The sequence below is a fragment of the Papio anubis genome, chromosome 13 (genome assembly GCF_008728515.1).
Source record: "Papio anubis isolate 15944 chromosome 13, Panubis1.0, whole genome shotgun sequence".
In the NCBI taxonomy this organism is placed as follows: domain Eukaryota; kingdom Metazoa; phylum Chordata; class Mammalia; order Primates; family Cercopithecidae; genus Papio; species Papio anubis.
In genome coordinates, this window is record NC_044988.1 from 97,410,204 (window position 1) to 97,435,452 (window position 25,249).

The 25,249-nt window shown below is 55.5% G+C and overlaps 3 protein-coding genes across 3 annotated transcripts in view; all 3 read right to left on the bottom strand.

Moving 5' to 3' along the window:
• Positions 1-2,999: 2,999 nt before the first annotated feature.
• Positions 3,000-12,874, bottom strand: PIP5KL1 (phosphatidylinositol-4-phosphate 5-kinase like 1). The gene is made up of 10 exons (XM_031654772.1): positions 12,596-12,874; positions 11,567-11,797; positions 10,309-10,359; positions 9,939-10,093; positions 9,533-9,657; positions 9,180-9,214; positions 9,036-9,091; positions 6,832-6,944; positions 6,069-6,222; positions 3,000-3,593 (listed from the first exon to the last, which is right to left on the bottom strand). The coding sequence occupies exons 1-10, from the start codon at positions 12,872-12,874 to the stop codon at positions 3,326-3,328; spliced, it is 1,467 nt and encodes a 488-aa protein (XP_031510632.1). The 3' UTR covers positions 3,000-3,325.
• A 3,761-nt stretch (positions 12,875-16,635) lies between these two features.
• Positions 16,636-20,418, bottom strand: DPM2 (dolichyl-phosphate mannosyltransferase subunit 2, regulatory). The gene is made up of 4 exons (XM_003911908.4): positions 19,342-20,418; positions 18,963-19,052; positions 18,085-18,187; positions 16,636-17,318 (listed from the first exon to the last, which is right to left on the bottom strand). Exons 1-4 carry the CDS (start codon positions 19,342-19,344, stop codon positions 17,260-17,262), a joined length of 255 nt encoding a protein of 84 aa, XP_003911957.1. The 5' UTR covers positions 19,345-20,418; the 3' UTR covers positions 16,636-17,259.
• Positions 20,419-22,044: 1,626 nt separating this feature from the next.
• Positions 22,045-25,249, bottom strand: part of FAM102A (family with sequence similarity 102 member A) — a 40,311-nt gene continuing 37,106 nt past the window's right edge. Inside the window, exon 11 of the mRNA XM_003911906.5 lies at positions 22,045-24,712. Coding sequence (XP_003911955.1) covers positions 24,667-24,712 — 46 coding nt within the window. The 3' untranslated portion in view covers positions 22,045-24,666. The remainder of the gene's footprint in view (positions 24,713-25,249) is intronic.

A 25,249-nucleotide genomic window follows, 5' to 3' on the forward strand; every position in this document is an offset into this window, starting at 1 on the left:
TAGGGCCACATGGAGACAGCAGCATGCCCAAATGGTCCGGGCTCCCAGGGGAGGTGAGGATCATAAGACTACAGTGGAACTGTGACCGGGAAGTCCCACAGCCCCAGAGAAACATCTTCACTTTGCTTTTGGCAAAAACCTACTCTGCTTACCACAACCTACAGGATCCTACATGGGGTGAACTCCTTCAGTCAGCCTCCACCTACCCTGGCCACCCTCCGACCGCCAATCATACTGAAGCCATTCCTACTGCAGGACCTTTGGACTCACTGTGTCCTCTGCTGGACGGCGCTAGTCATAGAGTGGCTCCTCTTGTCATTCAGCTGAAGCATCACCTGCTCTGAAAAGCCCTTGCCAGCCACCCAGCCGACACTGCACCCCCATCCCTCTTGCCTCACCCCAGCTCAGTTTTTCATAGTGGTTGTCACACTCTGAAATTGCCCTGTGTATTAACTGGTTGCCTTGTTTATGGTCCACCTGCCCCACAGACTGTAAGCTCCATGTGGGCCAGGGCACCTCCACACCTGCACAGTGCCCAGCACACACTAGGTGCTAGGTCACGTCTATCAATGCATGAGTTAGGAGAGCCTGGGTCCCATGAGTTCTTGAACAAATCACTTTCCTCTCCAGCCTGAGGTCCCGGCTAGGCTCATGGCCAGAGACCCAAAGGTGGAGAGGGGCTGAGTCATCCTTATGTGTGACAGCAGGACTCTGTGGCACTGACTCAGCCCTGTGGGATCCAGACGGGTGGAAATGTGGAGTCAGACTCTAGTTCCTGTTGCAATTCCCTGCCACCTCTGAGTTTCCCTGGCCCATCACCTCCTGAGTGATGGGCATGACACACTCTATGTCACAACTTCCTGCTAAAGCAAGAACGAGAAATTTCCACTCGGCTCATGCCAGCACAGAGAGGTTGAGAAATCAGGCAAGGTCACCCAGCCAACTAGGAGTGATATCAATATTTAAAGTACATATATTCTGGTGAAGTGCAGTGGCTCATGCCTGTGGGCCCAACACTTTGGGAGGATCAAATTGGGCGAATTGCTGGAGCCCAGGAGTTCAAGATCAGACTGGGCAATATGGCGAGACCTTGTCTCTGCAGAATAAAATAAAAGTAGCCAGGTGTGATGGCACATGCCTGTAGTCCCAGCTACTTGGGAGGCTGAGGTGGGAGGATCACTTGAGCCCAGGAGGTTGAGGCTGCAGTGAGCTGTAATCCATGCCACTGCACTCAAGCATAGGTGACAGAGGGAGACCCTGTCTCCAAAAAACCCAAAAACCAAATATTCCAGGAACCCTGCAGCCAGAGCTCTCTCTTTCCTCCCGCTTCCCCCTCAGCCATCTTTCTTTTCTTGTTGTTGTTTTGTTTGAGACACAGTCTTGTGTGTTGCCCAGGCTGGAGTGCAGTGGTGCCATCTCTGCTCACGGCAACCTCTGCCTCCTGGGTTCAAGGAATTCTTCTGCCTCAGCCTCCGAAGAAGCTGGGACTACAGGTGCCCGCCACCACACCTGGCTAATGTTTGTATTTTTAGTAGAGACGAGGTTTCACCATGTTGGCCAGGCTGGTTTCAAACTCCTGACCTCAAGTGATCCATCCACCTTGGCCTCCCAAAGTGCTGGGATTACAGGCATGAGCCACCATGCCTCGCCCCTCAGCCATCTTTCTTTGGTGGGATCTGATGGGTCAGTGGAGTGGCAGTGTGCATTGCAGCTGAATGGCTTCCCCGAGGTCCTGCACTGTCCAATCCTGGGGGGTCCACTCTTGGCCCACGTGGCCTCCTCCCACTCGGAAATGTTTTCCTTCTCTCACCCCAGGCCCTTGCTGTGCTGTTAACTTGGGACCCTCCTAGGGACGTGTCAGACTCTTCTCTGGTCTCAGTGGAGACGTTAAAGCCCTTCCCCCAACACTATCCATCAAATGATCGGGTAGGGGTCCCTTCGCCCAGACTGTGAGTTCCGCGAATTCCATGAAGGCAGAATCTGTGCCACTTGCTTCGTCCCCAGGTCCCCATTACCCAGCAGAGGGCCTGTCACATGGCAGGTGCTCAGCAAATATTTAATGAGTTAATGAGGTCTGTTTCCATTCTTTCGTTTTACAGATTAGACCAGCGAGGCACAGAGAGGTTTAGCACCTTGCCCCAGTCACACAGCCAGGCCCTGGAGCAGCTCTGGAGGAAAGGCCCGCTTGGGCTTGGGCATGGTCAGATTGAACTGGGGTCAGAGGCCAGGCTGGAGTTTCCTGGAGGAAGGAGAAGGAGTGATCAGGGGCCATGCAGGCTCCCGGTGAAGTCTGTGCAGCCAAGACCTTGGTCTGACCATGGACCCTTGCCCCCATTTCACTGATGAGAAAAGTGCCTTTCAGGGGAGGGCAGAGCTCACTTCAGATCAATAGTAGATGCCGTTCAGAATGCCTCCCAGAGCTCCAGGCAGGCCCCCAGGACCCCAGCTTCCCCCACCTGCATCCCTAGAGTATCGGGCCAGGAGCAGGGGATCGGGAGGCCTGGGTACTCGGGGCTGACCTTGCCACTTACCGGTGCATAAGCCCCTTAAAGTCTCTGGGCCTCAGGGCCGGGCGCGGTGGCTCAAGCCTGTAATCCCAGCACTTTGGGAGGCCGAGACGGGCGGATCACGAGGTCAGGAGATCGAGACCATCCTGGCTAACACGGTGAAACCCCGTCTCTATTAAGAAATACAAAAAAACTAGCCGGGCGAGGTGGCGGGCGCCTGTAGTCCCAGCTACTCGGGAGGCTGAGGCCGGAGAATGGCGTGAACCCGGGAGGCGGAGCTTGCAGTGAGCTGAGATCCGGCCACTGCAGTCCAGCCTGGGTGACAGAGGGAGACTCCGTCTCAAAAAAAAAAAAAAAAAAAAGTCTCTGGGCCTCAGTTTCCCCATCTGGACGACAAGAGGGCTGCAGCCTTCAGCCTCTCCCCTTGCCCAGATCATGAGGACCAAGCTGCAGGAGCTGGTGGTTAAGAATACAGGCTCCGGAATCCAAAAGTCATGGTTGAGTCCTGGTTCCAGCATTTATTGCTGAATGATCTTGGTCAGTCCCTTCACCCCCTGAGCCTCCATTTCATGGTCTGTAAAAAGAGAATAATAGCATTTTTTTTAAGGACTAAATGAGCTAAAGTAGGGGAATCCTTGGCATGACGCTGGGCACGGCACCACCGTCAAACGGGGCTGCGCGGTTACGGTATTAGTTAGGGGATGCTGCCCTCTGGCGACCATCAGGAGGAAGCGCAGGCGAGATGCTCGGGCCCAAGGGAACCGGTGTTCCTGGCGTGAGCCCACCATCCAGATCCGGAAAGTGGGTCCGGGCGCCCGTCACTCTGTGTGCTCCTCCACCCACTGGCAGAGGCGACGGGCGTAGCGAGCCGGGCTGACAGTGGAGAAGGTCCGGCCCGGGTAGCGCAGTGTCTTCCACAGGTGCTCCAGCCGCTTGCGGAGCCCGTAGACCGTGGCGAGATCCACGACGCCCAGGAAATAGCGCTGCTCGGGCCCGTCCAGGATGTGTAGGGCGTTGGGGGCGTCGGGCAGCAGCCGGCGGTTTTGGACCCCCGACTCTTCCGGGCTCTGTGCCCCTTGCACAGACCTGGGGGCCGACAGGAGGATGAAGCTGCCACCTCCTCCAGGAAGCCCCAGCCAGTTGGCTCTGCAAGCCTGGCCAGGCTGCCCACCCCTCCACCAGCTCATTCCCACACCTCCTGTGTGCCTAGGTTTGTGAAGTCAGGTAGATGAGAAAAGTCAAAGTGTTGGGCTAGAGCTGCACTGTTCAGTACTTAGAAATTGGCCATAGGTGGCCACTGAGCCTTGAAATGTGGTGCCACATGACTTCAAGTAAGTCTATTTCCTAAATTTCTGTTTGGAGTCATGCAACCCTAGAAGTCTCAGGGTCGCCGAGCAGAAGTTTTGTGAACAAAATCCAGCAACCCCAGTTTGCAGAAGGCGCGTGTATGATTTTGCCTCAAAATATATTCCATACCAGAGGTACCTTTGGCGGGGCGCCCAGTCCCAGCAGAAGCAGGTTCAGTTCCCTAACTTTGTCCTCAGGCATCGCTGAGGGGCTTTAATCCTGTCCTGTCTGGGTCTGGGGGTAAATATACCAATGAGAAAAAAGCCCTGCCCGCGCTAGCCAATCAGAACTCAGTGGTCCGAGGGTCTCAGCAGAATGCTCGTACCCTGTGGGCTACCTGGATGACAGGGAGATACGGGATGGGGAAGTTCTGAGTAGGGGCTGGGAACTGGGTGGGGGTGGGGCTGGGACAGCCAACATAAAAATATTTCAATGTCACAGCAATTCCATGCAAACCAGGAATCACTGACTGAATGACAGCGGTGGCCTAAGCACCAGCTAGGGGGAGAAGGCAAGGGAGAAGCTGACCTCGCTTGGATGCGCAGATGTGGGAGGCTCTGTGCCCCATGGCAGGCTTGCCACCATCCGGTCAGGACATGTCCAGCCTAGCCACAGACTGCTTGAGGAGCCATGACTCCAAATTCTACCCAAGCCTCACCCATCCCAAGTTCTTCCTCCGAGGGGAAGGGACAAGGCACGGGATGAGAGGGGTGGCGGCTGGATGAGCGGACCTCCTCCTTCACTCCCCTTGTCCACCCACTGGATCAGTGGAGTGCCTGTCTTAGCCCCTATGTAATTCTGTTCGATCTCAGGAGTGGGTCTGAGGGAACAGAAATGGAAGTAGCTGGTCAAGTACTAACATGAGTCCTCGGAAGTCATTCTGCAACCTCATGTCCCCTTCCCGAGCCTCAGTTCTCACATTTCTCAAACAGGGATGAGTCTACCCTCCCAGTGAGGCTCCCGGTCAGCATGAAGGAGTGACAGTTACCACTACTGAGATGAGGATGGGAAGACGGTGCCAACGATGACGACCTCAGGGTCCTGGAAGTAGAATGACCAGCTTAAAGGGCAAGGACCCTTTAAAGCAAAAATTAGGCTGGGCGCGGTGGCTCATGCCTGTCATCCCAACACTTTGGGAGGCTGAGACAGATGAATCTCTTGAGTTCAGGAGTTCAAGACCAGCCTGGTCAACATGGCAAAACCCCTTCTCCACTAAAAATACAAAAATTGGCCGGGTGCTGTGGCTCACACCTGTAATCCCAGCACTCTGGGAGACAGAGGCAGGTGGATCACCTGAGGTCAGGAGTTCAAGACCAGCATGGACAACTTGGTGAAACCCCATCTCTAATACAAATACAAAAATTAGCCAGGCATGCTGGTGTGTGCCTGTAATCCCAGCTACTCAGGAGGCTGAGGGAGGGAGAACTGCTTGAACCCGGGAGGCAGAGGTTGCAGTGAGCCAAGATTGTGCCACTGCACTTCACTGCACTCCAGTCTTACTCTGGGCAACAGAGTAAGACTCCATCTCAAAAAAAAAAAAAAAAAAATTAGCCAGGCATGGTGGCGGGTGTCTGTAATCCCAGACTGAGGAGGCTGAGGAAGGAGAATCACTTGAATCCATGAGGCAGAGGTTACAGTGAGCCAAGAGGGCACCACTGCACTCCAGCCTGGGTGACAGATCAAAACTCCGTCTCAAAAAAAAAAAGCAAAAATTAAAAAAATTAAAAATAGGTCTTTTTAAAAAGAATTTTTTTTTAATTTAAAAATAGGTCTTTTTCTCTGCTCTGAAACCTTCAATGGTTCCACAGCCCCATTGGAAAATGGGCAGATTCTTCAAATAATCACCAAAGCTCTTCTCCAAGTGGACTTCATTTGTTCTGTCCCCTGCTGCGGTCCACCTGTGCCCCTCCTGCCCTACCAGCTAGGCTTCTCCAGCCCTCCCCTCTACGCACACACGCACGCACGCACACACGCATGCATGCGCACACACGCACACACACCCATGCATGCACGCACACGCACGCACACATACATACGCACACATGCGCGCGCACACACACATGCACATACACACACACAAACTCTGCACTTTCCAGCCTTCGTGTCTTTGGCTGCACTGCTCCCGGCAGAGGGAAGGCACTCCCACGCCCCCATGTCTGTCTTTCCTTTACTCTCACCACCTCAATCTCGCTGTTGCCCCTGTGGGGGGCTCACCTGGCCGTACGGAAGATGAGGCTGCTGCCCAGGCCCCTCTCATCCTCGTGGAGACATTGGAAGGCCATCAGGAGGCTGTAATCCAGCACGTTGAGCTCCCGGAGGAAGGTGGTGTCCAGTTCCATCTGGCGGAGGAACCAGTTCCGCTGGGGCCCTACCGGAGCATCAGTGCCCCAACCTGAGCGCTCATCATGCGCCAGCCACGGTGCTCCACACAGTCTGCCCCGTGACAGCACGTGGCATTACTGTCCCCATCTCACAAATAAAGAAACTCATCTGCAATTTGCCTTGGTCACCTAGCTAGGAAGTCATGGAGCCTGAATTTGAACTCTGCTCTGCCTGATTCCAGAATCTGGACTCTTATTTTTATTTTATTTTTTGAGACGGAGTCTTGCTCTGTTGCACAGGCTGGAGTGCAGTGGTGCCATCTCAGCTCACTGCAACCTCTGCCTCCTGGATTCAAGCGATTCTCCTGCCTCAGCCTCCTGAATAGCTGGGATTACAGGCATGTGCCACCATGCCCCGCTAATTTTTGTGTTTTTAGTAGAGATGGGGTTTCAGCATTTTGGCCAGGCTGGTCTTGAACTACTGACCTCGTGATCCACCTATCTTGGCCTCCCAAAATGCTGGGATTACAGGCATGAGCCACCGTGCCCAGCAGAAACTGGGCTCTTAATGACTCAGGCAGAGGGCAGCAGGGACACCCTTCTAAACTTCACCCTGAATGAAGGAGGGGCAGGCAGTGACCACTCCCGTGACTCACCCAGCTTGATGGTCTTGCCCTGAAAGTTGAGGTCCTTCAGCACCAGAACAATGGGGCTGCCCTCAGGGGCGGGATCCACCCAGCGGCTCACCTCGCAGCCTTTGATGTCATACCTGAGTGAGGTGACAGAATTCAGCTTATATAGATTTGAGACACACAGAGAATCTCACAAGAGCTTCCAGTGACTACTTATGTGCACTGAACTATTACATAGATCATCCCCCAGTCCTCAGCACAACCCTGGCCGTTCATTCTTCCTTCCTTCCTTCTTTCCTTCCTTCCTTTTTTTTTTTTTTTTTTTTTTTTTGAGACGGAGTCTCGCTCCGTCGCCCAGGCTGGAGTGCAGTGGCCGGATCTCAGCTCACTGCAAGCTCCGCCTCCTGAGTTCACGCCATTCTCCTGCCTCAGCCTCCCGAGTAGCTGGGACTACAGGCGCCCGCCACCTCGCCCGGCTAGTTTTTTGTATTTTTTTTAGTAGAGACGGGGTTTCACCGTGTTAGCCAGGATGGTCTCGATCTCCCGACCTCGTGATCCGCCCGTCTCGGCCTCCCAAAGTGCTGGGATTACAGGCTTAAGCCACCGCGCCCGGCCCCTTCCTTCCTTCCTTTCTTTCTTTTTCTTTCTTTCTTTTCTTTCTTCCTTCCTTCCTCTTTCTTTCTCTTCCTTCCTCTTTCTTTGTCTTCTTTCTTTCTTTCTCTATCTTCCTTCTTTCTCTTTCTTTCTCTCTTTCTTTCTCTTCCTTCCTTCCTTTCTTTCTCTCTTTCTCTTCCTTCCTCTTTTTTCTTTCTTTCTTTCTCTTTCTCTCCCTCTTTCTCTTTCTTTCTTTCTCTCTCTTTATCTTCCTTCTTCTTTCTTTTTTCTTTCTTTCTCTCGCTTTCTTTCTCTTCCTTCCTTCCTCTTTCTCTCTTTCTTTCTTTCTCTCTCTTTCTTTCTCTTCCTTCCTTCCTCTTTCTTTTTTCTTTCTTTCTTTCTCTCTTTCTCTTTCTCTGTTTCTCTCTTTCTCTCTCTCTTTCTTTCTCTCTCTTTATCTTCCTTCCTTCTTCTTTCTTTCTTTCTCTCTCTCTTTCTCTTTCTTTCTCTTCCTTCCTTCCTCTTTCTTTCTTTTTCTCTCTCTTTCTTTCTCTCTCTTTCTCTTTCTTTCTCTCTCTCTCTTTCTTTCTTTCTCTTCCTTCCTTTCTTTCTTCTTTCTTTCTCTCTTTCTCTCTCTTTCTCTTTCTCTCTCTTTCTTTCTTTTCTTTCTTTCCCTTCTTTCCCTTCCTTCCTTCCTTTTTTTTTTTTGAGATGGAATCTCACCTGCTTCTTTCTTTTCTTAGAGAAGGTCTTACTCTGTCACCCAGGCTGGAGCGCAGTGAAACAAAAACGACTCACTAAAGCCTCGACCACCTGGGCTCAAGCAATCCTCCCACCTTAACCTCCCAAGTGTCTGGGACTACAGCCACATGCCACCACACTCAGCTAATTTTTTCGGTTTTTGTAGAGGCAGGGTCTCACTATATTGCCCAGGGTGGTCTCCAACTCCTGGGTTCAAGTAATCCTCCTGCCTTGGCCTCCCAAAGTGCTGTGTTTACAAGCGAGACCCACCATGCCCGGCCCTATAGCTGAACCCTGGTCTATTATTGTTTCTGAGTTAAAGATAAGAGCAGAGCAGGCATTCACACTCAGGCCACTGGAGGCCCAGCCCAGGCTTGAGCCCTGCCTGTGCCTGCCTCTGGACACCTTGTTACCCTTGAAGGTGTCCCAGACACAGGGATCCAACCCCAGGCGGAGGCACCAGGAGGGCCTGGGGGCAGCCAATGGCGGAGAGGGGGGGGGGGGGGCCGGGAACCTGTGGGCAGAGCCAGCGCTGGAGGGCACAGGGGGCTAACCCGTGCAGTCAGAGGCTGGGTCTGAGTCGCTGCTCCCACACATGTTAGCTGTGTGGCCTTCTCCTTCCTCGGTTTCTCATCTAGGAAGGAGGATAAGAGCTGCCCCTCAGCGTCCTTCTGGGAATTAAAAAGCATGAGCAGGGCCCAACACGGCGCCTAACGCACACTGAGTGCTCCAGATATGCTGGGCGTAAGCGTCAGTGTCTCCGACCCACCAGATCTTGGGAACGCCCCTTCTCCTTCCTGGGCCTCAGTTTCACCTTCTGGCTAGTGAGTGTGGGTGCTTCAGGCGGTGAGTTTCGGCTGGGGTGGGGCACCAGACCTGCTTCGGCCACTCACCTCTCGGAGATGCGGCCGGCGGGGTAGAAGACGCTCTGCATGACGATGAAGTACGTCTGGGGGCCGGGACAGGGAGTGAGGGAGGCCGGCTGTCGCCCTCCAGCCGCCCGCTCCGCCCAGCCACCTCTCCTTGGCTTCACCCACCTTCTTTCCCCGGTCCACCCGCAGACTGTGCACTCCTGGAAGGGAAGAGGGCGCCGAATGAGGATCCCCAAACTCCACGACCCGGGATGCATCCGGCACCAGTCCTAGCGCCAGGCCACGCCTCCTTCTCAAGATCTGCGGCACCCGGACCCTTCCTTGTCTGGGGTCCGGATCCCAGCTCGATCCCATTCCTAAACCCAACCCCAGTGGTGCCCCGCCCCCATGCATGTCCCCAACCCCGTGCCCTACAACCCCAAATCCGCCCATTTGGGCCCCGCCCACATACCCCGCCCTCCCCAGGTATATTGCCACCTAGGACCGGCCCCCACCGAGCCCCGCCCCCAGCCGCGTACCCAGCAACCGCGCCAGCAGCGAGTGCGGGTGCCGCTGCAGGTGCTGCACGTAGCGGGGCAGGTGGGCGAGCAGAGTCTGCACCTCTCGGCGCCCTTGGGTCTTCAGGAAGAAGCGCTGGTCGTGGCTGGGGGGCAAGAGAAAGAGGTCACTGCCCAGGCCTGACTGGAGCGGCTCTCACCCGGCCCCCTTCCCCGACCTGTGCACGTGGATCTCGCTACCAGATCTCGGCACCGCCCCTCTAGCCTTAGGCCCTCGCACTCCTCTCCTCTCTCATCTGTCCACCGTCCGGCCCTGACCCTCCCAGATCAGGGCCGCTCTGTTTCTCTCTTCAGGCGGCCTTCCCCGCCACTGGGAATTTTGCCCTCCCAGCCAGGGGTACCACTCCCACCCCTGCCGCAAGCTCACGACAGGAAGAAGCTGGCCTTGCTCTTGGAGGTGCTGAGGAACTGCAGGTAGGGGCCGCCGGGGCCCAGGGCAGCCTGATAGTCGTCCTCCGCCAGGCCCAGGGAGCGGCGCAGCCAGGCAAAGGCGGGGCCGGCCAGCGTGCCCACCTCGAAGCCCTGCAGGGGAGGAAGAGCCTCCTCTGGAGTGTCTGCGTGGGCCCGGGTGTGTGCAGTTGGTCCTGGGACAGGAGGGTCAGGGTGACTACACCCTTTCTGCAAGGCCCAAGGCTCAGGGACTAGCCTTCAGTCCCACTGCACAGATGGGAAAACTGCAGAGGAGAGAGCAAGACCAGCACACATCCCTCCCCAGATGGGAGTCTGGGGCCTCCTACCTCATGAACCTGGGTTAGGACCTCCAAGAAATCGTCCTGGGAGGGTGGCCCCTGCAGGGAGAGGTAGAGGAGCTCAGGGAAACCCCTCAGTGCCCTGCTGCCTGCCCCAGGATCTCCAGATGTCCTGCACCTGGCCCGCCCCCCATCTCCTCCAATTTGATTCCTTCAGCAAACTGGGAACGGAGTTGTTTCTGGGAGTGCCTGAGTTGGGCAGATGCGTTGCTCACCCTCCCAGGGTTGCCAGGGGGACAAGAGTGACCCACGGCAAGGCCTGAGTGTATTTCATCCATTCTGGGTCCCCAGCACCAGGCCATGAGTTCAAGCCATGCACGTTCTCAGACTCACAGGCTGGCCAAGTGAAGCCAGATTCCGTCCAGTACAAGGGGATGGCTCTGAAGCCAAGGGACCTGCCTGATGCACCCTGGGAGGGGAAAAATCAGAGAAGGCTTCCTGGGGTTGGGGACCTCTAAGCTGAAATCTAAAGGGTCGTGGAGAGAAGGAGCAGGGTACTCGCAGCAGTAGAAACAGCACTGGTGGCTGCCAGCAAGGGAAGGAGGGCCCAAGTGGCTGAAGCTAGTCAGGGAGGGATGGAGTGTGAACAAGGCTGGATGCAGCTGGATCCGGAGGTCATGCTGAGTACTGGGGAGCCATGGAAGCTTTTCAGCAGGTGATGAGGTCAGTTTTCGAGTTAGAGAACTCCCTCGTGTCTCTGCACTCTCCCTGGATCTCCAGGTCCCTGTGCCCGGATGTGGCCTATGGAATGTGGTTCCACTGCGCACACATGCACACACACGAACGCCACACACATGCTCACCCAGGCCTGCCCAGCTGCTGAGCTTGCAGTTGGGCCACCTTTCTGCTGAGCCAGCCCTGCCTCAGCCTGAGCTCCAGAGAGGATGGGCCAGGCCAGTAGGGTGGGGGTGGGTCCCTTTTCAACCATACACCCTGGCAGGGCTGGGAGGGCCTCAGAAACCAAGGAGTATAATCTCCTCCTATTATACAGATGGGGACACTGAGGCCCAGAGAGAGGCAGAGACCCACCCAGAGTCACACAGCAACCACCTGAGTCAGGGGGTTCCTCACACGCCCAACACACCCCAGACGTTCCAGCTCCCACATCACAATGTTCCTCCCTCTCTGCCTTCCTCCCCTTGATGTCCCTCTCTGATCCCCACACCTGCAGTTTTAGCCAGACAGGGCATCAGCCACGTCTTGCTATTGCTGGTGTGGACATTTGTGGGACAGATGGGCCACTCACCGTGGGTGGGTGGTCCATGGAGACCTGGGTGGCAGCCCACAGCCCTGCCTGCATCATGCACGTCATCCCATGCAGTTCATGCCCCGGGCTGATCTCAAACAGGCCCAGGCGAGACTGCTTATCTCGGAGGCGCCAGAGAAGCCCCCGGCGGCTGGAGGTGACTGCTCTGCATCCAGCCTCAGGGGAGGGGGCCAGGACCTGGTGGGAGGACACAAACAGCCTGTGGCAGCGTCACAGAGGAAAAAGATCAGGGTTCAAGTCCCACTTCCACTACTTGTGAGACTTCCCCTCATCTCTCTCTGCCTCAGTTTCTTCAGCTGTAAAACAGATGATGCTGGTACCCAAGAGGGGCCACACAGTGCCTGGCACGCAGTCAGCACCTGAGTAGAGCAATGGTTATGATTATCAGTAGATAGGGCGTAAGCTCTGCAGTCAAACCTGGCCTGAGACGGACCGTCTCTCACCAACCCTGTGACCTTAGGTAAGTCGCCTAACCTTTCTGTGCCTCATTTTTTCATCTGCAACGTGAAACCTCGAACAGCTTGTTTGTGGCAGGTATGAACTCTTGTTACTGTTGAGTTTGAGCTCCTTGCACGGGAGCCCTTGATAACGGGAGCTGTGATGCCGGTGATTCAGTCACAACTATTCCATTCGCCTATGCTGAGCGCCTCCAGGCCAGCACGGAGGGGCCAGCGCGATGCTGGTCATAGCCGCTGACCCACCAGTAGTGGGCATCCACTGTGTGCCCCGCACTGGATGAGAGCTTGACCTCCTAACAGCCTCCTGAAGGAGGAGCTTTAGCATCCTCTCCATTTTCCCGATGAGGAAACTGAGGAAGTGCTGAGAGATCTCCGCCAGGCCGCCCCTCGGCATACCTGGTGCCCCGTGTGGGGCGTGTCCTGGTCTTCGCCGGCTGCAGGGCCCCTCCCTGGCTTGGATGGGGGCGTGTCCGCGCCGCTCGCCGTGGGGAGGCCCGACCCCTGCCCACCAACCCTTCCCTCTCCTGTCCTCTCTCGGGTCCGCACCTACCTCGTGGGGCCCGGGGCTCGGCGCAGCCATCGCCCCCGCAGCAGCTTCCCGGGCTTTGGCCGAGTTCCCCGCCGCCCCGCTGCAGGAGTCAGGCCACGCCCCTGCCTCGCGGCCGACCAATCGAGTGGCGCCGACCGCGGCTGCATCCAATCTGCACGGGAGGCGCTGGCGATGGCCTGCGGGTCCCGCCCCCGCGGCTGCAGCATCCTTCAGACCTCGGTCCGGCTGGGGTGGGGCCGCCGGACGTTGGCTGGGGTCCCGCGAAGGGAGCACCCCCATTTTCCGCCCTGGGCTGGGGGACTCGGGTCGCTAGGGCCGCCTGGGGAGGAGAGTAACCTAAATCCTGGCCACCCACCCATTCTGGCGTGAAATTCCCTTTGCCTGTCTTTTGGGTGAAAACACTGAGTGATCTAGAGAAAGAAGTCACTACCTCTAGGTCACACAGGAAAGTCGGGACATCCATTCACTGAACACATAGATATTGAACACCCACTGTGGGCCAGCAGTGCTAGGCCCTGGGGATTTAGTGGTGAGCGAGAGGGAGGGGCTCAGCTGCCTGCGTGATCTTTAAAAGCATAATTCAGATGATGTCACTCTCGTGCTTAAAGCCTCCAGTGGCTCCCATGGCAATGGAACAAAACCCAAACCCCTCACCCTGACCCCAGGCCCATCTCAAACCACTCACCCTACACTTACCACCCAGCCGCCCAGACCCTCCTGTTCCTTACCCGCCAAACTCTCCCATTGAGGCCTCTGCATTTGCTATTCCCTCTACTTGAAACTCTTGACCCCAGACTGCCACTCGCCTTGTTCTTTCCTCACCTTGCCAGATTCCAGCAGAGTGCTCCCTTCCCCCACTCCTGATCACATCACCTTTATTTTCTCCACCACCCTAACACTGTCAGAGACTGTCTTGTTTATTGTTTAGCACGTCTCCCCCTGGAGTGGGAATGCCATGAAAGCGGGGCCATGTCACTCCTGCTTCCTGGCTGAGTGCCTGGCACAAGCCTGTGCTGGATGAGTGTCTATGGGACCAAGGTGAGTAGGGTGTGCAAAGGGCCTTGGCGAGTCCAGGAAGTGAAAGGCTAGAGTGGCTGGAGTGAAGAAGGGAGAGCAGGCTGGGAGGCAGCGCCTTGTGGGGACCCAGAGAGGTATTGTGGGTATGAGTGTGAGTGTGAGGTGCCAAGGTGCGAGGGTTTTGTTTTGAGACAGAATCTCGCTCTGTTGCCCAGGCTCACTGCAACCTCTGCCTCCGGGTTCAAGCGATTCTCATGCCTCAGCCTCCCAAGTAGCTGGGATTACAGGCACCCGTCACCATGCCCAGCTAATTTTTTTTTTCTTTTTTTCTGAGACAGTCTTGCTCTGTCGCCCAGGCTGGAGTGCAGTGGTGCGGTCTTGGCTAACTGCAAGGTTCAAGCGATTCTTCTGCCTCAGCCTCCTGAGTAGCTGGGACTACAGCCACGTGCTACCATGCTGGGCTAATTTTTTTTTTTTTTTTTTTTTTTTTAGACAGAGTCTCTCTCTGTTGCCAGGCTGGAGTGCAGTGGCACGATCGCGGCTCACTTCAACCTCCGACTTCCTGGTTCAAGTAATTCTCCTGCCTCAGCCTCCCGAGTAGCTAGGATTACAGGCATGCGCCACCACGTCCAGCTAATTTTTGTATTTTTAGTAGAACCGGGGTTTCACCATGTTGGTCAGGATGGTATTGATCTCCTGACCTTGTGATCCACCCGCCTCAGCCTCCCAAAGTGCTGGGATTACAGGCGTGAGACACCACGCCCAGCCATTTTTGTATTATTAGTAGAACCAGGGTTTCACCATGTTGGCCAGGATGGTATTGATCTCCTGACCTTGTGATCCACCCGCCTTGGCCTCCCAAAGTGCTGGGATTACAGGCATGAGCCACCGTGCCTGGTCAAGGTGCACATTTTTGAAGGGCACTGGTTTCATGCATAGTTGGACTGGTGGGGCCAGAGTGGGCGGAAGTGGTGAGGAAGCCATTTGTGACTTAGGGCAGAGGATGGTGGCTTTGCATCAGGAAGGTGGCTAGAGGCCAGGAGAAAAGGGGAGGATTGATAAAGCTTGGGGTCCTGTGGATGGGGGCATGAGGAAAAAAGCCAGGTTAAGGACATGGGACACCAGTCACGAGAGGGAGCAAGGCATGAGGAGGAGAGCCAGATCTGGGAGAAGTATGAGAATTCAGCTCATGAGAGAATGCATTTGAGGTTCCCACCATGGCATCCGATGAGGATGTCAGGTGGGCAGCTGGGCCTTGTGCAGCGCATCGGGCCAGAGGTGAGCCTGGCGAGAGTGAGAAGGCTTGTGACACATCCCTGAGGAGCCCAGCATGGCGTCACAGAAGACAGCATGAGTGAGACATCAAATAGCAGAATGGTCATCACAGTCGGGAATGGTGGCTCATGCCTGTAATCCCAGCACTTTGGGAGGCTGAGGCAGGCAGATCACCTGAGGTCAGGAGTTTGAAACCAGCCTGGTCAATAAGGCAAAACTCCATCTCTACTAAAAATACAAAAAAATTTGCTGGGCGTGGTGGCGGGTGCCTGTAATCCCAGCTACTAGGGAGACTGAAGCAGGAGGATCACTTGAACCCAGGAGGCAGAGGTTGCAGTGAGCCAAGATCGTACCACTGCACTCCAGCCCGGGCAGCAGAGAGAGACTCTGTCTCAAACAAACAAACAAACAAACAAAAAGAATGATCATCACAGACATCAAGAAAGTGGCTGACAGCGGATCAGGGGATGTCACAGGCCAAATGCAGCAGAGAGTCAAGCAGACATCCTTTGGATTTAAAGAGTGGACATCAACTCGGCATGGTGGCTTATGCCTGTAATCCCAGCACTTTGCGGGGCCAAGGCAGGCGGATAGCCTGAGGTCAAGAGTTCAAGACCAGCCTGACCAACATGGAGAAACCCAGTCTGTACAAAAAATACAAAATTAGCCGGGTGTGGTGGCACATGCCTGTAATCCCAGCTACTCGAGAGGCTGAGACAAGATAATCACTTGAACTCGGGAGGTAGAGGTTGCAGTGAGCCGAGATCATGCCATTGCACTCCAGCCTGGGCAACAAGAGCGAAACTTCGTCACAAAAAAAAAATTACAAAAAAAAAAAAAAAAAAATAGAGTGGACACTGCTGGTGGCCTCAGTGGCTGGAGCCTTCCTGGAGAGATGGGGACAGACGCTGAGTGTGGCAGGAGGTGAGGAAATGCAGGAGGCAGATGTGGACCCCCTTTGGGGAAGCTTGGTGGTGAAATGGACAGAGGGAGACACTTAGTGGGAACTACTGGGTTGACAGAGGGCCTATAAGTGGGATCCCAGAGCACACTTAGGAAACAGTGGGAGAATCCTGTGGAGATTTTTCTCGCAACGGGGTGGGGGGGGGGCATCTGTGACCTCAGGCTCCCACTATAGTAGTTGGAGGTTGGTGGATTAGGATTCAGAGCCCAGGTAGGCAGCTCTGCCTGGACTGGAGGACAGAGTATGGAGCAGGTGGGGACAGGGCAGGTGTCTGCAGTTGGCCTCTTTTTTCTCTGTGATGAGGAAGATACCTCTGCCAACTGGAAGAAGAGTGAGGGTCCCGGGTTTGAGGGATGGGGGTTTATACCAGGTGCGGTGGCAAATGGGAGAGCCAGCTGCCCAGGTGCGGTGGGACTGCTGGAAGGCTGGGGGCTGGGCCAGTCCAGCCAACCTGAACACACAGCAGCCTTCGCTGCTCAGGGCCACGTTAAGTTGGGCTGTGGGGCTTTTAGGGGAGTGGCCCAAGGGTCCCTAAAGTAATAAATCCAACCTGCCCAAGCTGGCACAGAGGAGGCATGGCACAGGGGTGCCAGGGCCTTCAATGACTCCCAGCTGTGAGCTCCATTGGGTAGGTAGCACATCTCTCCCAGTCCCTGCTCTATCCCCAGCGCACAGGGTCAGGGCAGAAGGCCCCTGAGTCACCCCCATTGTACAGGATCTCCTGACCCAAGACCACTCCCAGCCCGCTCCAGCCCCGACCCTGGGTAAACACAGCACAGAGACAAACACATTATCAGTGTTTATTGGTCAGCTCTCCCAAACAGGCCAGCCCTGGGGCTTTGGGGCTGGGCCTCCATGAGGAGTGATCGGTCAGCAGCTACTATGCCGAGCCCCAGGGCTGGTCCTGGGGTCTGTCAGTCCTTCCCCAGGCGTTCCAGGTCCAGAAGGCTTTGTGGGGTCTTGGGCTGTGTCAGGCTAAGGAAAGCTGCCTTGCTGGAGGAGCAGGACTTGTGGAGAGAGGTCAGAGAGGTCACACATGCGGCCTTAGAACCCGCTAAGTCCAATGTCAGCATGTGACAGGAGGGGAAGTGAGGCAACATGGCAGAACCCGGGGGAAAAGGTGGCAGGGAGTCTGAGAGTGAGGTTGGGAGACCAGCATCTTTTAGGCCCTGAGCAAGAAGGGGGTGACTGGAGTCTTCCAGGTATTCCTCCCTCCTAGCTTCCGGAAGTGGGAGTCAGGGAGGGGGCTCCGGTCAGGCAGGGGTAAGCTCCATGTCATGGGGACTCTGCAGGACAGGCAGGCTTGAGGCGCCACTGTGCCTGGACAGGTTCTGCAGGCTCCCCTACTTGGTCCCTGTGCTGGAGGGGAAGCAGAGAAGGGGCTGGCAGCCTCATCCCCGCGGGACCTTCACTGAGCCTTCTTGGTCACCCTCTCGCTCTTCAGCATCACGTAGGTGATGAACAGTCCTGGAATACATAGACCAGAAAGGCCACGTAAGATCTAAGCTCAGGGCTGCTGGGAGGCCAGGGCACGACACAGCAGAGCCACCCATACGCAGGGCTGTGAACCTACCCAACCACTCTCCAGGGAACCTGCTCATCTCCCTAGTCATTCGTCAAGCCATACGTCCACTCACATTCATTCAACAAACACCAGCTGAGTGCCTGCCTCAGGCAAGATGCTGCATTTAGTGTTTCAGATTCCAAGGGGAACAAGATCCACCCATCTATAGATCACCCAGTCAACCACTTGTCCACCTATATACCTACCCACCTTCTCCACCTCACCCACCCACCCATCCATCCACCCATCATCCAGGCACCTGGCTATTGACTGACTCATCCAAATGACTTTCTGAGCACAACCTCAGTGCCACAGCCCATTCTAGATGCACAGTAATGATGGAGACACAGTCCCCGCCCCTAGGAAGCCATGAGAGAGAGAGGTGCAGGAATTAGAAGCCAGGGTGACAAGAGGGTGACTGAAGTGTGAGCAGAGCGATGATGGGGTTGGGGGCAGGAAAGAGGGGGACAGGTCATTGGAGTCCAAAAAGCCTGGGGCACCAGGAAACCCAGAGGTTACTGACTGGCAACCTCGAAGGATGAACAGGAAAACCCCAGGGGTGAGCTCGGGGCAAGGAGCTTCCAGCAGTGCCAAAGTGTGGAAGCATGTTCAGAGGTGGGGTCCTCCCGAAACCCTGCCCGGGGTCAAGGGGAGGAAGTGATGACTTACCCACAAACAGGAGCAGTAGGAGGCCTGCAGCCAGTGGGATGGCGACAGCATAGGCTCGGGGCAGGAAATACTTGTGGATGACATGCTCACTGTCGATGAATGGCTAGCATCGAGGGCAGAGCTCTGGTGAGCCTTGCTCGCCTTGCCCAGCCCCCAAGCCCAAACATACCACCTCCACCATCTAAGGGGCTGGCCCATTCAGAGCACTGGGCCTGCATTTGCTTTTCTTTAAGATTATGGCATTTGGGTGTCATGGTTTGTTTCCTTCCTTAATTTCTTATTGGTATTTACCGGGCACTTGCTTTGGTGCCTGCCATAGGTTGGTGGTGGGGACAAGAGAACAGGGGACAAGAGACCAGCCCGAAGGCACTCACAGCCTAGCAAATAGTACATGAGGAATCCTCGACTGACTCCCAACCTGGGCCTCCAGGGATTCTTCACTAATATTTTTTCCCTAAAGGATAGCAAGTTCTGCACTTCCAAACACACTGCACTTCTTAAGCAATGACCAACAAGTTTTCCCACAAGAAAAAAATATCCTAAAGGCCTTCACAGATATCACTGGCGCTCGCCATGCCTGAGTCAGCAGGCTAACCCAGAAGGAACGTAACTCCCCCAAACGTCAAAGCAAGCTGGAAACAGAGTTTTAAGTGTAGCGGCTAAGGATGCAATCTTGGGCCAGATCCTTCTCCCCGAGCCTCAGCTATCTCATCTAAAAAATGCGGCACCACTGGCATCTTCCTCATAGAGTTGTTCTGAAGATTTCAAGAGATAAGGCAGGCAATGAAGCCAGCGCCGTGCCTAGAACCTACATAGAAGTTGCTTTGGCGGTGCCAGGGCTACGGGAAGGTGAGCAGCGGACGGGGAGAATGACATACCAAGAGAATCACCCAGGCGGTGTAGTAGGTGAAGATGATCAGGCTAACGGCGACGAGGCCGAGTCCCACCACCTGGTCTGTCCCCGTGGCCTGGAGAAAAGGGAGGTCTCAGCTGACGAAGTGACTCTATTTTGGCGTACTAATGGAGGCGGGGCGTCGCGGCCCGATCACGGTCTAAGCTTCCCATTCAACAGATGCTAGAGGGCTGACTAGGGATCAGTTTCTAGGCTGGGAGAGAATGTCAGGCCTCCGCGTTGTCGTCCGTACAATAGGGGGGGCGGGAGAGCAATCCCCGTTCCAGTGCCCATGCCCCAGCTCCTGAGCACCCGAAACGCCACCCCCAGACGCCCCTATCTCCGGCACTCTGTCCCAATCTCACCATTTCCCCGCGCGTTCAGTCACCGGAGCCGCAAGCCACATCCGGTTCCGGATTCACGCTTTTCCGGCTTTGGACAGCGGAGCGCGCCGGGAGTCGTAGTCCCCAGGCCGGCTCAGGCCCACGTCGTCGGAGACTAGCGGGAACCGCCTCCTCCCCTTTGCATATCGGGGAAGTGTAGTTCTCAAGAGCATTGTGGGGCCGGTTGCTGCCCGAATCTCCCTAGGGAATGGGACCGAGTTGGGGACCCAGACTCCCTGGCCTTCATGGCCACAGTCCTGTCGCCGCCCCACCAAAAGCCAATCTCTAAGTATCCCAAAGTCCTGGGGTCAGAGTGAGATGGGAGTGCGGGATCGGAAGTTCCATTTTTCAGATGGGAAAAGCGAGGCTCAGAGAAAGGTAGATCCCAATCCGAGTCAGTGGTGAAGCCGACACGGGAACTGGGGGCCGTAACTAGTCTGTAGGTGAGAGAGGCGCAAAGAATGTTCACTTTCCAGCCTAGGATGGGCGGGGGAGGGTCTGTCCCCAGCCCGCATGAATGGGGAGGATTTGGATTGGTGGAGAGGGGGCGCCCTCCTCACCATCGCCTGGCCTCCCGGGCCACTCTCCGGATGCCCCCTCCTTTCCCTTCACCGGCTGCCTCTGGCAGCAGCCCAGACACGTTTCGGACCGGAACCCACGCACAGGCCCCTCCCCGGTCTTGGAGGGTCCTTCCTCTGAGAACAAAGGGATGTTGGGCCAGATCATCTTCCACGCTTCTTCAGCTCCGAGATAGGAACGCGGGCCCCCACCACTCACCGGCCGGCTGCTCCTCATCCATCCAGCTCCCTGGGACACCACGTTCCTCAGGGAAGCCAGCTGGGAAGGGTTTTTTTTTCTTTCTTAGAGACGGAGTTCTATGTTACCCAGGCTGGTGTCGAACTCCTGGGCTCAAGCGATCCTCCCAACTCGGCCTCCAAAAGTTTACAGGCGTGAGCCACCGTGCCCAGCCTCCTGTGCCTTTTAATTCACTGACACACTTGTTCAACCGGCCCTGTCAGCTCCCTGAGGGTAGGATCTGAGGTTGCTGCTGTATCCCTGGCACCCCGTGGAGGCTTGGCCCAAAGTAAGAGGTTTTTTTTTTTTTTTTTTTTTTTTTCCCCCCCCCCCAAGATGGGAGTCTCACTGTCGGCCAGGCTGGAGTGCAGTGGCATGTTCTCAGCTCACTGCAACCTCCGCCTCCTGGGTTCAAGTGATTCTCCTGCCTCAGCCTCCTGAGTAGCTGGGACTATAGGCACGTGCCAACACGTCCAGCTAATTTTTGTGTTTTTAGTAGAGACGGGTTTTCACCGTGTTGGCTAGGTTGGTATCAAACTCCTGACCTCAGGTGATCCGCCCACCTCAGCCTCCAAAAGTGCTTGGGTTACAGGTGTGAGCCATCGCGCTCGGCCCAAAGTAAGAGTTTCAAACCAGCCAGCTTTAAAATTCAGTGATTGTTTAGATCCTGGACTATAGCATCTGGACTCCAGGCCTCCCTGAGGGGTTATGTGGAGGCCTTTGGCCTGCTGTCCCCACCTGGGGGGTTTGGGGAGAGATGTGCTCTGAGCCTGGCGTGGTTCACTCCCTCTGGCATTTATCTCGTTGGTTTGTTGGAAGCCCATCCTGTCACTCAGGCTGGAGTGCAATGGCACAATCTTGGCTCATTGCAACCTCTGCCTCCTGGGTTCAAGTGATTCTCCTGCCTCAGCCTCCTGAGTAGCTGGGATTACAGGCAGTCACCACCACGCCCAGCTAATTTTTCTATTTTTAGTAGAGATGGGGTTTCTCCATGTTGGTCAGGCTGGTCTCAAACTCCTGACCTCAGGTGATCTGCCTCCTAGAGCCTCAGCCTCCCAAAGTGCTGGGATTATAGGCGTGAGCCACTGCGCCTGGCCAAGAGCAACATTTTTAAACCTACAATCCGATTCTTTTCCCTTATCTCTCAGGAGACTTTGGGCTCAGCTAGGAGCCCACTTTTACCTCCCTCCCCGGTTGTGCATATAACAGAGGAAGGGGCAGAATCCGCCTTCAGGTTTAAAGAGGCCGTAAGTGGGGGTCAGCCCTGAGGAGTGGGGTGAATGCTATCCTGGGATAGAGATGGAGCTCTGGTGGCCTGATTCCTCCTGGCCTGGCCAGTACCATTGTAGCTTCCTGCCACCTCCAAGCTCATTAAAGACCCAGAGTGACTTGCCTGTCCCAGAGCGACTTGGGAGGGTCAGAAACAGGGGTGAGGGGCCCAGGGCAAGCCTGGGCCTGTAAACGACGGCAGCCTGGGGCTTTAGTTTGGGAACACATTCACACCTCCTATAGGTCAGGCTGCACACTGGCGTTGATGACCCCATCTGCAGGTGAGGAAACAGGCACAGTTATTTGTCCTCAGACATGCTCCTTAGAGGCCACTTGATTGCAGAGAAGGTCTACAGGGCAGTGGTTAGAACTTGGCCCTGAGGACAGAGCTTTCGCTCAGTATGAGGCTGGCAGGTAACGGCCTTCTCAGTTTCCTCCTCAGGAATCTGGAATGATGAAGGTGGTGGTGATTGTGCCTGTAGCCAGGACCGGGAGAACCCTGGACCCCTACATCTTCCCCACCCCTGGAATGTCACTATACATATCTGACTTCCTTCTGATGTTGCCTTTGACCCTAAAGTCAGTATGATAAAGTAATAAGGTAAAAACAAAACAGCAAAAGAAACAAAAACTGAAACATTTAATTTTTTCCCCGCAAACCAAGACACTAACAACACTGACACTAGGCTGATTTCCCCTAACAATGTTATTTTCTACAACAGAAGCTGGGACAGAGGAACAAACACACCCCACTCAAGTAGTGGTGGCAACATTCTGTTAGAAAGGAGGGGACTCAAAGAAAAAAAAGACACCTCCCCCCACCTCCTTGATCACCTCCCTAAAGACAGAGAACATGGACACCCTCCATCCTGGCAGACATGCCATGTGGTCAGTTTGTGCAGTAAACAGGAAAGAAAAAAAAAAGAAAAAAAAAAACCCTAAAGATATTGTAGACCTTTATTTTTTAAATCTCCTAATAAAAACGTTAAACTTTCAAGAAGATTCCAATCTGACATTGCATAGACCAATTCCTTTCCAAAAATATCTCCGATATACTCTCCATCTCTCTCAATATATAGAATTTGAAGTCCAGGAGCTGTGGGCGCCTGGTGGGAATTCACTGAGCTCAAGGGGACAGGAGGGCTGAGGACAGGGCTCCCACATGGGAACAACAAAGCCAGGCTTTCTGGCCTCTGGCTTCAGCCAGCATCAATTTGGTTGTGGCCGAATTCTCAGTCCAATCACCCTGGCCCAGGGCCTGGCGTGGGAGGATGTGGCAGGCTCTGTCTCCTTCCGGGGTTCCTGGTCTGGAGGAGTCTCCCCAACAGCACCAAAGCCAGCTATTTTCTGCCCAAAGTCCCAGAACTTTGAATGAGAGGCAAATCTACCCTGAATGCACCTCCCTCCTAGACGGGGTGAGGTCACACAGACACAGAAGGGCAGGACAGAACTCCCCCCATCTTCTGGGGGCGAATTCATCTGGACACAGTGCGGTCAGCTTCCTTTTTAAAGTGCCAGTATCTGTGGGGCAGGAAGGGACTCTCAGGGCTGAGCAGAGCCTTCTCTAGCCCGAGTAAACACTCTGTCCCACCTCGGCAGGCACCTTCTAACATTCATTTTCTAAGGGTTAGGTGAGTAAAACAACAAATGCTAGAAATGCTCTGGTCCCAATGCCAGGGAGTTCCAAGACCAAGCAGCCCAACTCTCACCAGCAAGGGAAGATGGGGAACTAGGGAAGGAACCCTCCCAGTCTGGGGAGGGCACCTGCACCCCTCCGAGAGAGAGAAGCCCCCATCCCGGCCCCCCAGCTGGGCCCCAGCGCTGCTGGAACCAGCCGGCAAGTGGGGCAGAAAAGCAGCACCTCCCCTCACCTGGGGGAGGAGACAATATTGAACCGTGAACTCAAGAAGAAAGAAGGAAAGAAAAAATGAAAAGGCTACAGGGCTAAGTAAACACCAGCCTGCTGGGTTTATACAAAACGAGTGAAATTTTAAAGGGGCAGGAGAATTTGTCCAGGGACTGGCTGGCAGCCAGAACCCACCTTCAAGCAAGTTACAAGGACTTGAGGGAAAGTGCTGAGAGCAGAGGCTTTAGTAGGGGGCAGGGCCAGACTGCTCCCCGCTGGGAAAGCACACCCCTTAAAGGAGCCCTTCCCCCTTGCCCAGAACGGGGGATGCTTACAGAGGAAGGCTGAGGCTTTTCTGGCAATGAAGCCAGCTCCGGACCAGTCTAGCCACAGCCCACCTGCCTCTCTGGCATCCACCCCAGTCTGGGCAGCTGACCCTGAGGGCAGAGAAGGACTTTGCTTGCTCCAACCTTCCTGCAGGAAAACCAGCTGCTCAGGACCCAGCCCTGGGCAGAGGGCACCGTCAGTGCTCAGACCTTTCTCAGCACAGGTCTCAGACCTGAGCTGGAGCTAACTGGAGGGAGGAGAGGCAGCACCCGTTCCCGCCGGGCTGCTGGACCCTGGGCCTCTGACTGCACAGCAGGCAGTGACCAGGAGTCTTTGGGAAGGGGCCCAGGGAAGGGGACGTGAGGGGCCAGCGGGACTGTGCTGGGGGTGAGCATGTGCAAAGTGCAGGCTGCAAGGCAGCGGGAGGACTTTCGCCGGGGGAGGCAGGGGTCTCGATCTGGAGTGTGGGTGGGGTGTGAGGTCATGGCTCCCAGGAAGAGGCCGCCAGCAGGTCCCCCAGGACACAGGAAGAGACAGCTGAAGCACTAAGCAGTCAGACAGTCACAGGTGGCAGGATTCTGGAGGAGGTCTGGCCCCCACCACCAGGGCAAGGGAACAATGGAGCAAGGCCCTGCTGCTAAGACGTGACCAAAGCCAATGCTCCTGGAGTGAGTGGGGACACAGGTAGAGAAGCCCCTCAGTCACAGGCATCTCTACATTTAGGAGCTGCTGCATGTCCTCAGCCAGAGGGCCGGGTCAGTCTCTGGCAGCAACAGTCCTGGCCAGCTCCTTCTTGTCCACGAGCTGTATGGGCCCGCCTGGCCTGCCCTCTAGTGGTTCAGAGGAGAATATTCACAGTGGTGCCTGGGCCTTGGTGGGCCAGGAGGGTCCCAGCATGGATGGGAGGGCAATGGAATGATGCTAGGGGGACAGTGTGGACTGGAGTGCATGGAGGAGGCATGGAGGAGATGTGGCGCAGAGGTGATCTGAAGGGGAACGTTCCTCATGGAATGATGCGGGTCTGGACTCCAGAGAAAGCAGGACTCTTCTCCAGCCCGGACACCTGCTCCTCAATGGCTTTCAATCACAACTGGCTCGTAGACCCCAGAAGAGACCCTGCAGGTGAGAGACAGGTCAGCATGTCCCCCTCAATGTCCCATGTCCTGAGCGCTCCACTGCACCAGGCCTTTGGAGGTGTTTCACCAGCAGGTGCTGTTAACCAGCCCCGTGTTGCAAAGGGGCCAAAACCAAGGCCCAGCGATGGTAAGTCCCTTGCCCACAGTGACACAGATAGTAAGCATCAGTCTGTGGGGCCTGCAGAGCGCTTCCAGGCACGTCTGGCTGTGCCACGCCATCCTCATAGTCACCTTGGCAGGGAGTGACTGCACCCTGCCCCACTTGACAGGTGAAGAAACTGAGGCTCAGAGGGATTGTGAGGGTGGCCAAGAGGGCAGTGGGATGTCAGGAAACCTGGTCAGCTCCTTTCCCTGCTGAGCCCAGGCAGAGTCCTGGAGTCGGGGACTCTTGGGGCTCAGCATGTAGCTCTGCTGTGATCTCACTCCCAACCAGATTGGTTTCTTTCCCGGAGATGCTTTCTCATTTTCAGAGGGGGCCAGGGAGGGGTGTGTTTACAAACCCCTAAGGAAGCCAGCC

Coding starts and splice junctions, on each gene's coding strand:
- PIP5KL1 (XM_031654772.1), bottom strand. CDS start 12,874: ATGGGGGTGCTCCCTTCGCGGGACCCCAGCCAACGTCCGGCGGCCCCA. Junction 9,092..9,179: donor GGGTGGACCGGGGAAAGAAG/GTGGGTGAAGCC, acceptor CCCGGCCCCCAG/ACGTACTTCATCGTCATGCA. Junction 3,594..6,068: donor CTCATCTTCCGTACGGCCAG/GTGAGCCCCCCA, acceptor GTCGGCCCCCAG/GTCTGTGCAAGGGGCACAGA.
- DPM2 (XM_003911908.4), bottom strand. Junction 18,188..18,962: donor CCGCCTGGGTGATTCTCTTG/GTATGTCATTCT, acceptor CCTCGATGCTAG/CCATTCATCGACAGTGAGCA. Junction 17,319..18,084: donor CCTACTGCTCCTGTTTGTGG/GTAAGTCATCAC, acceptor TATGTATTCCAG/GACTGTTCATCACCTACGTG.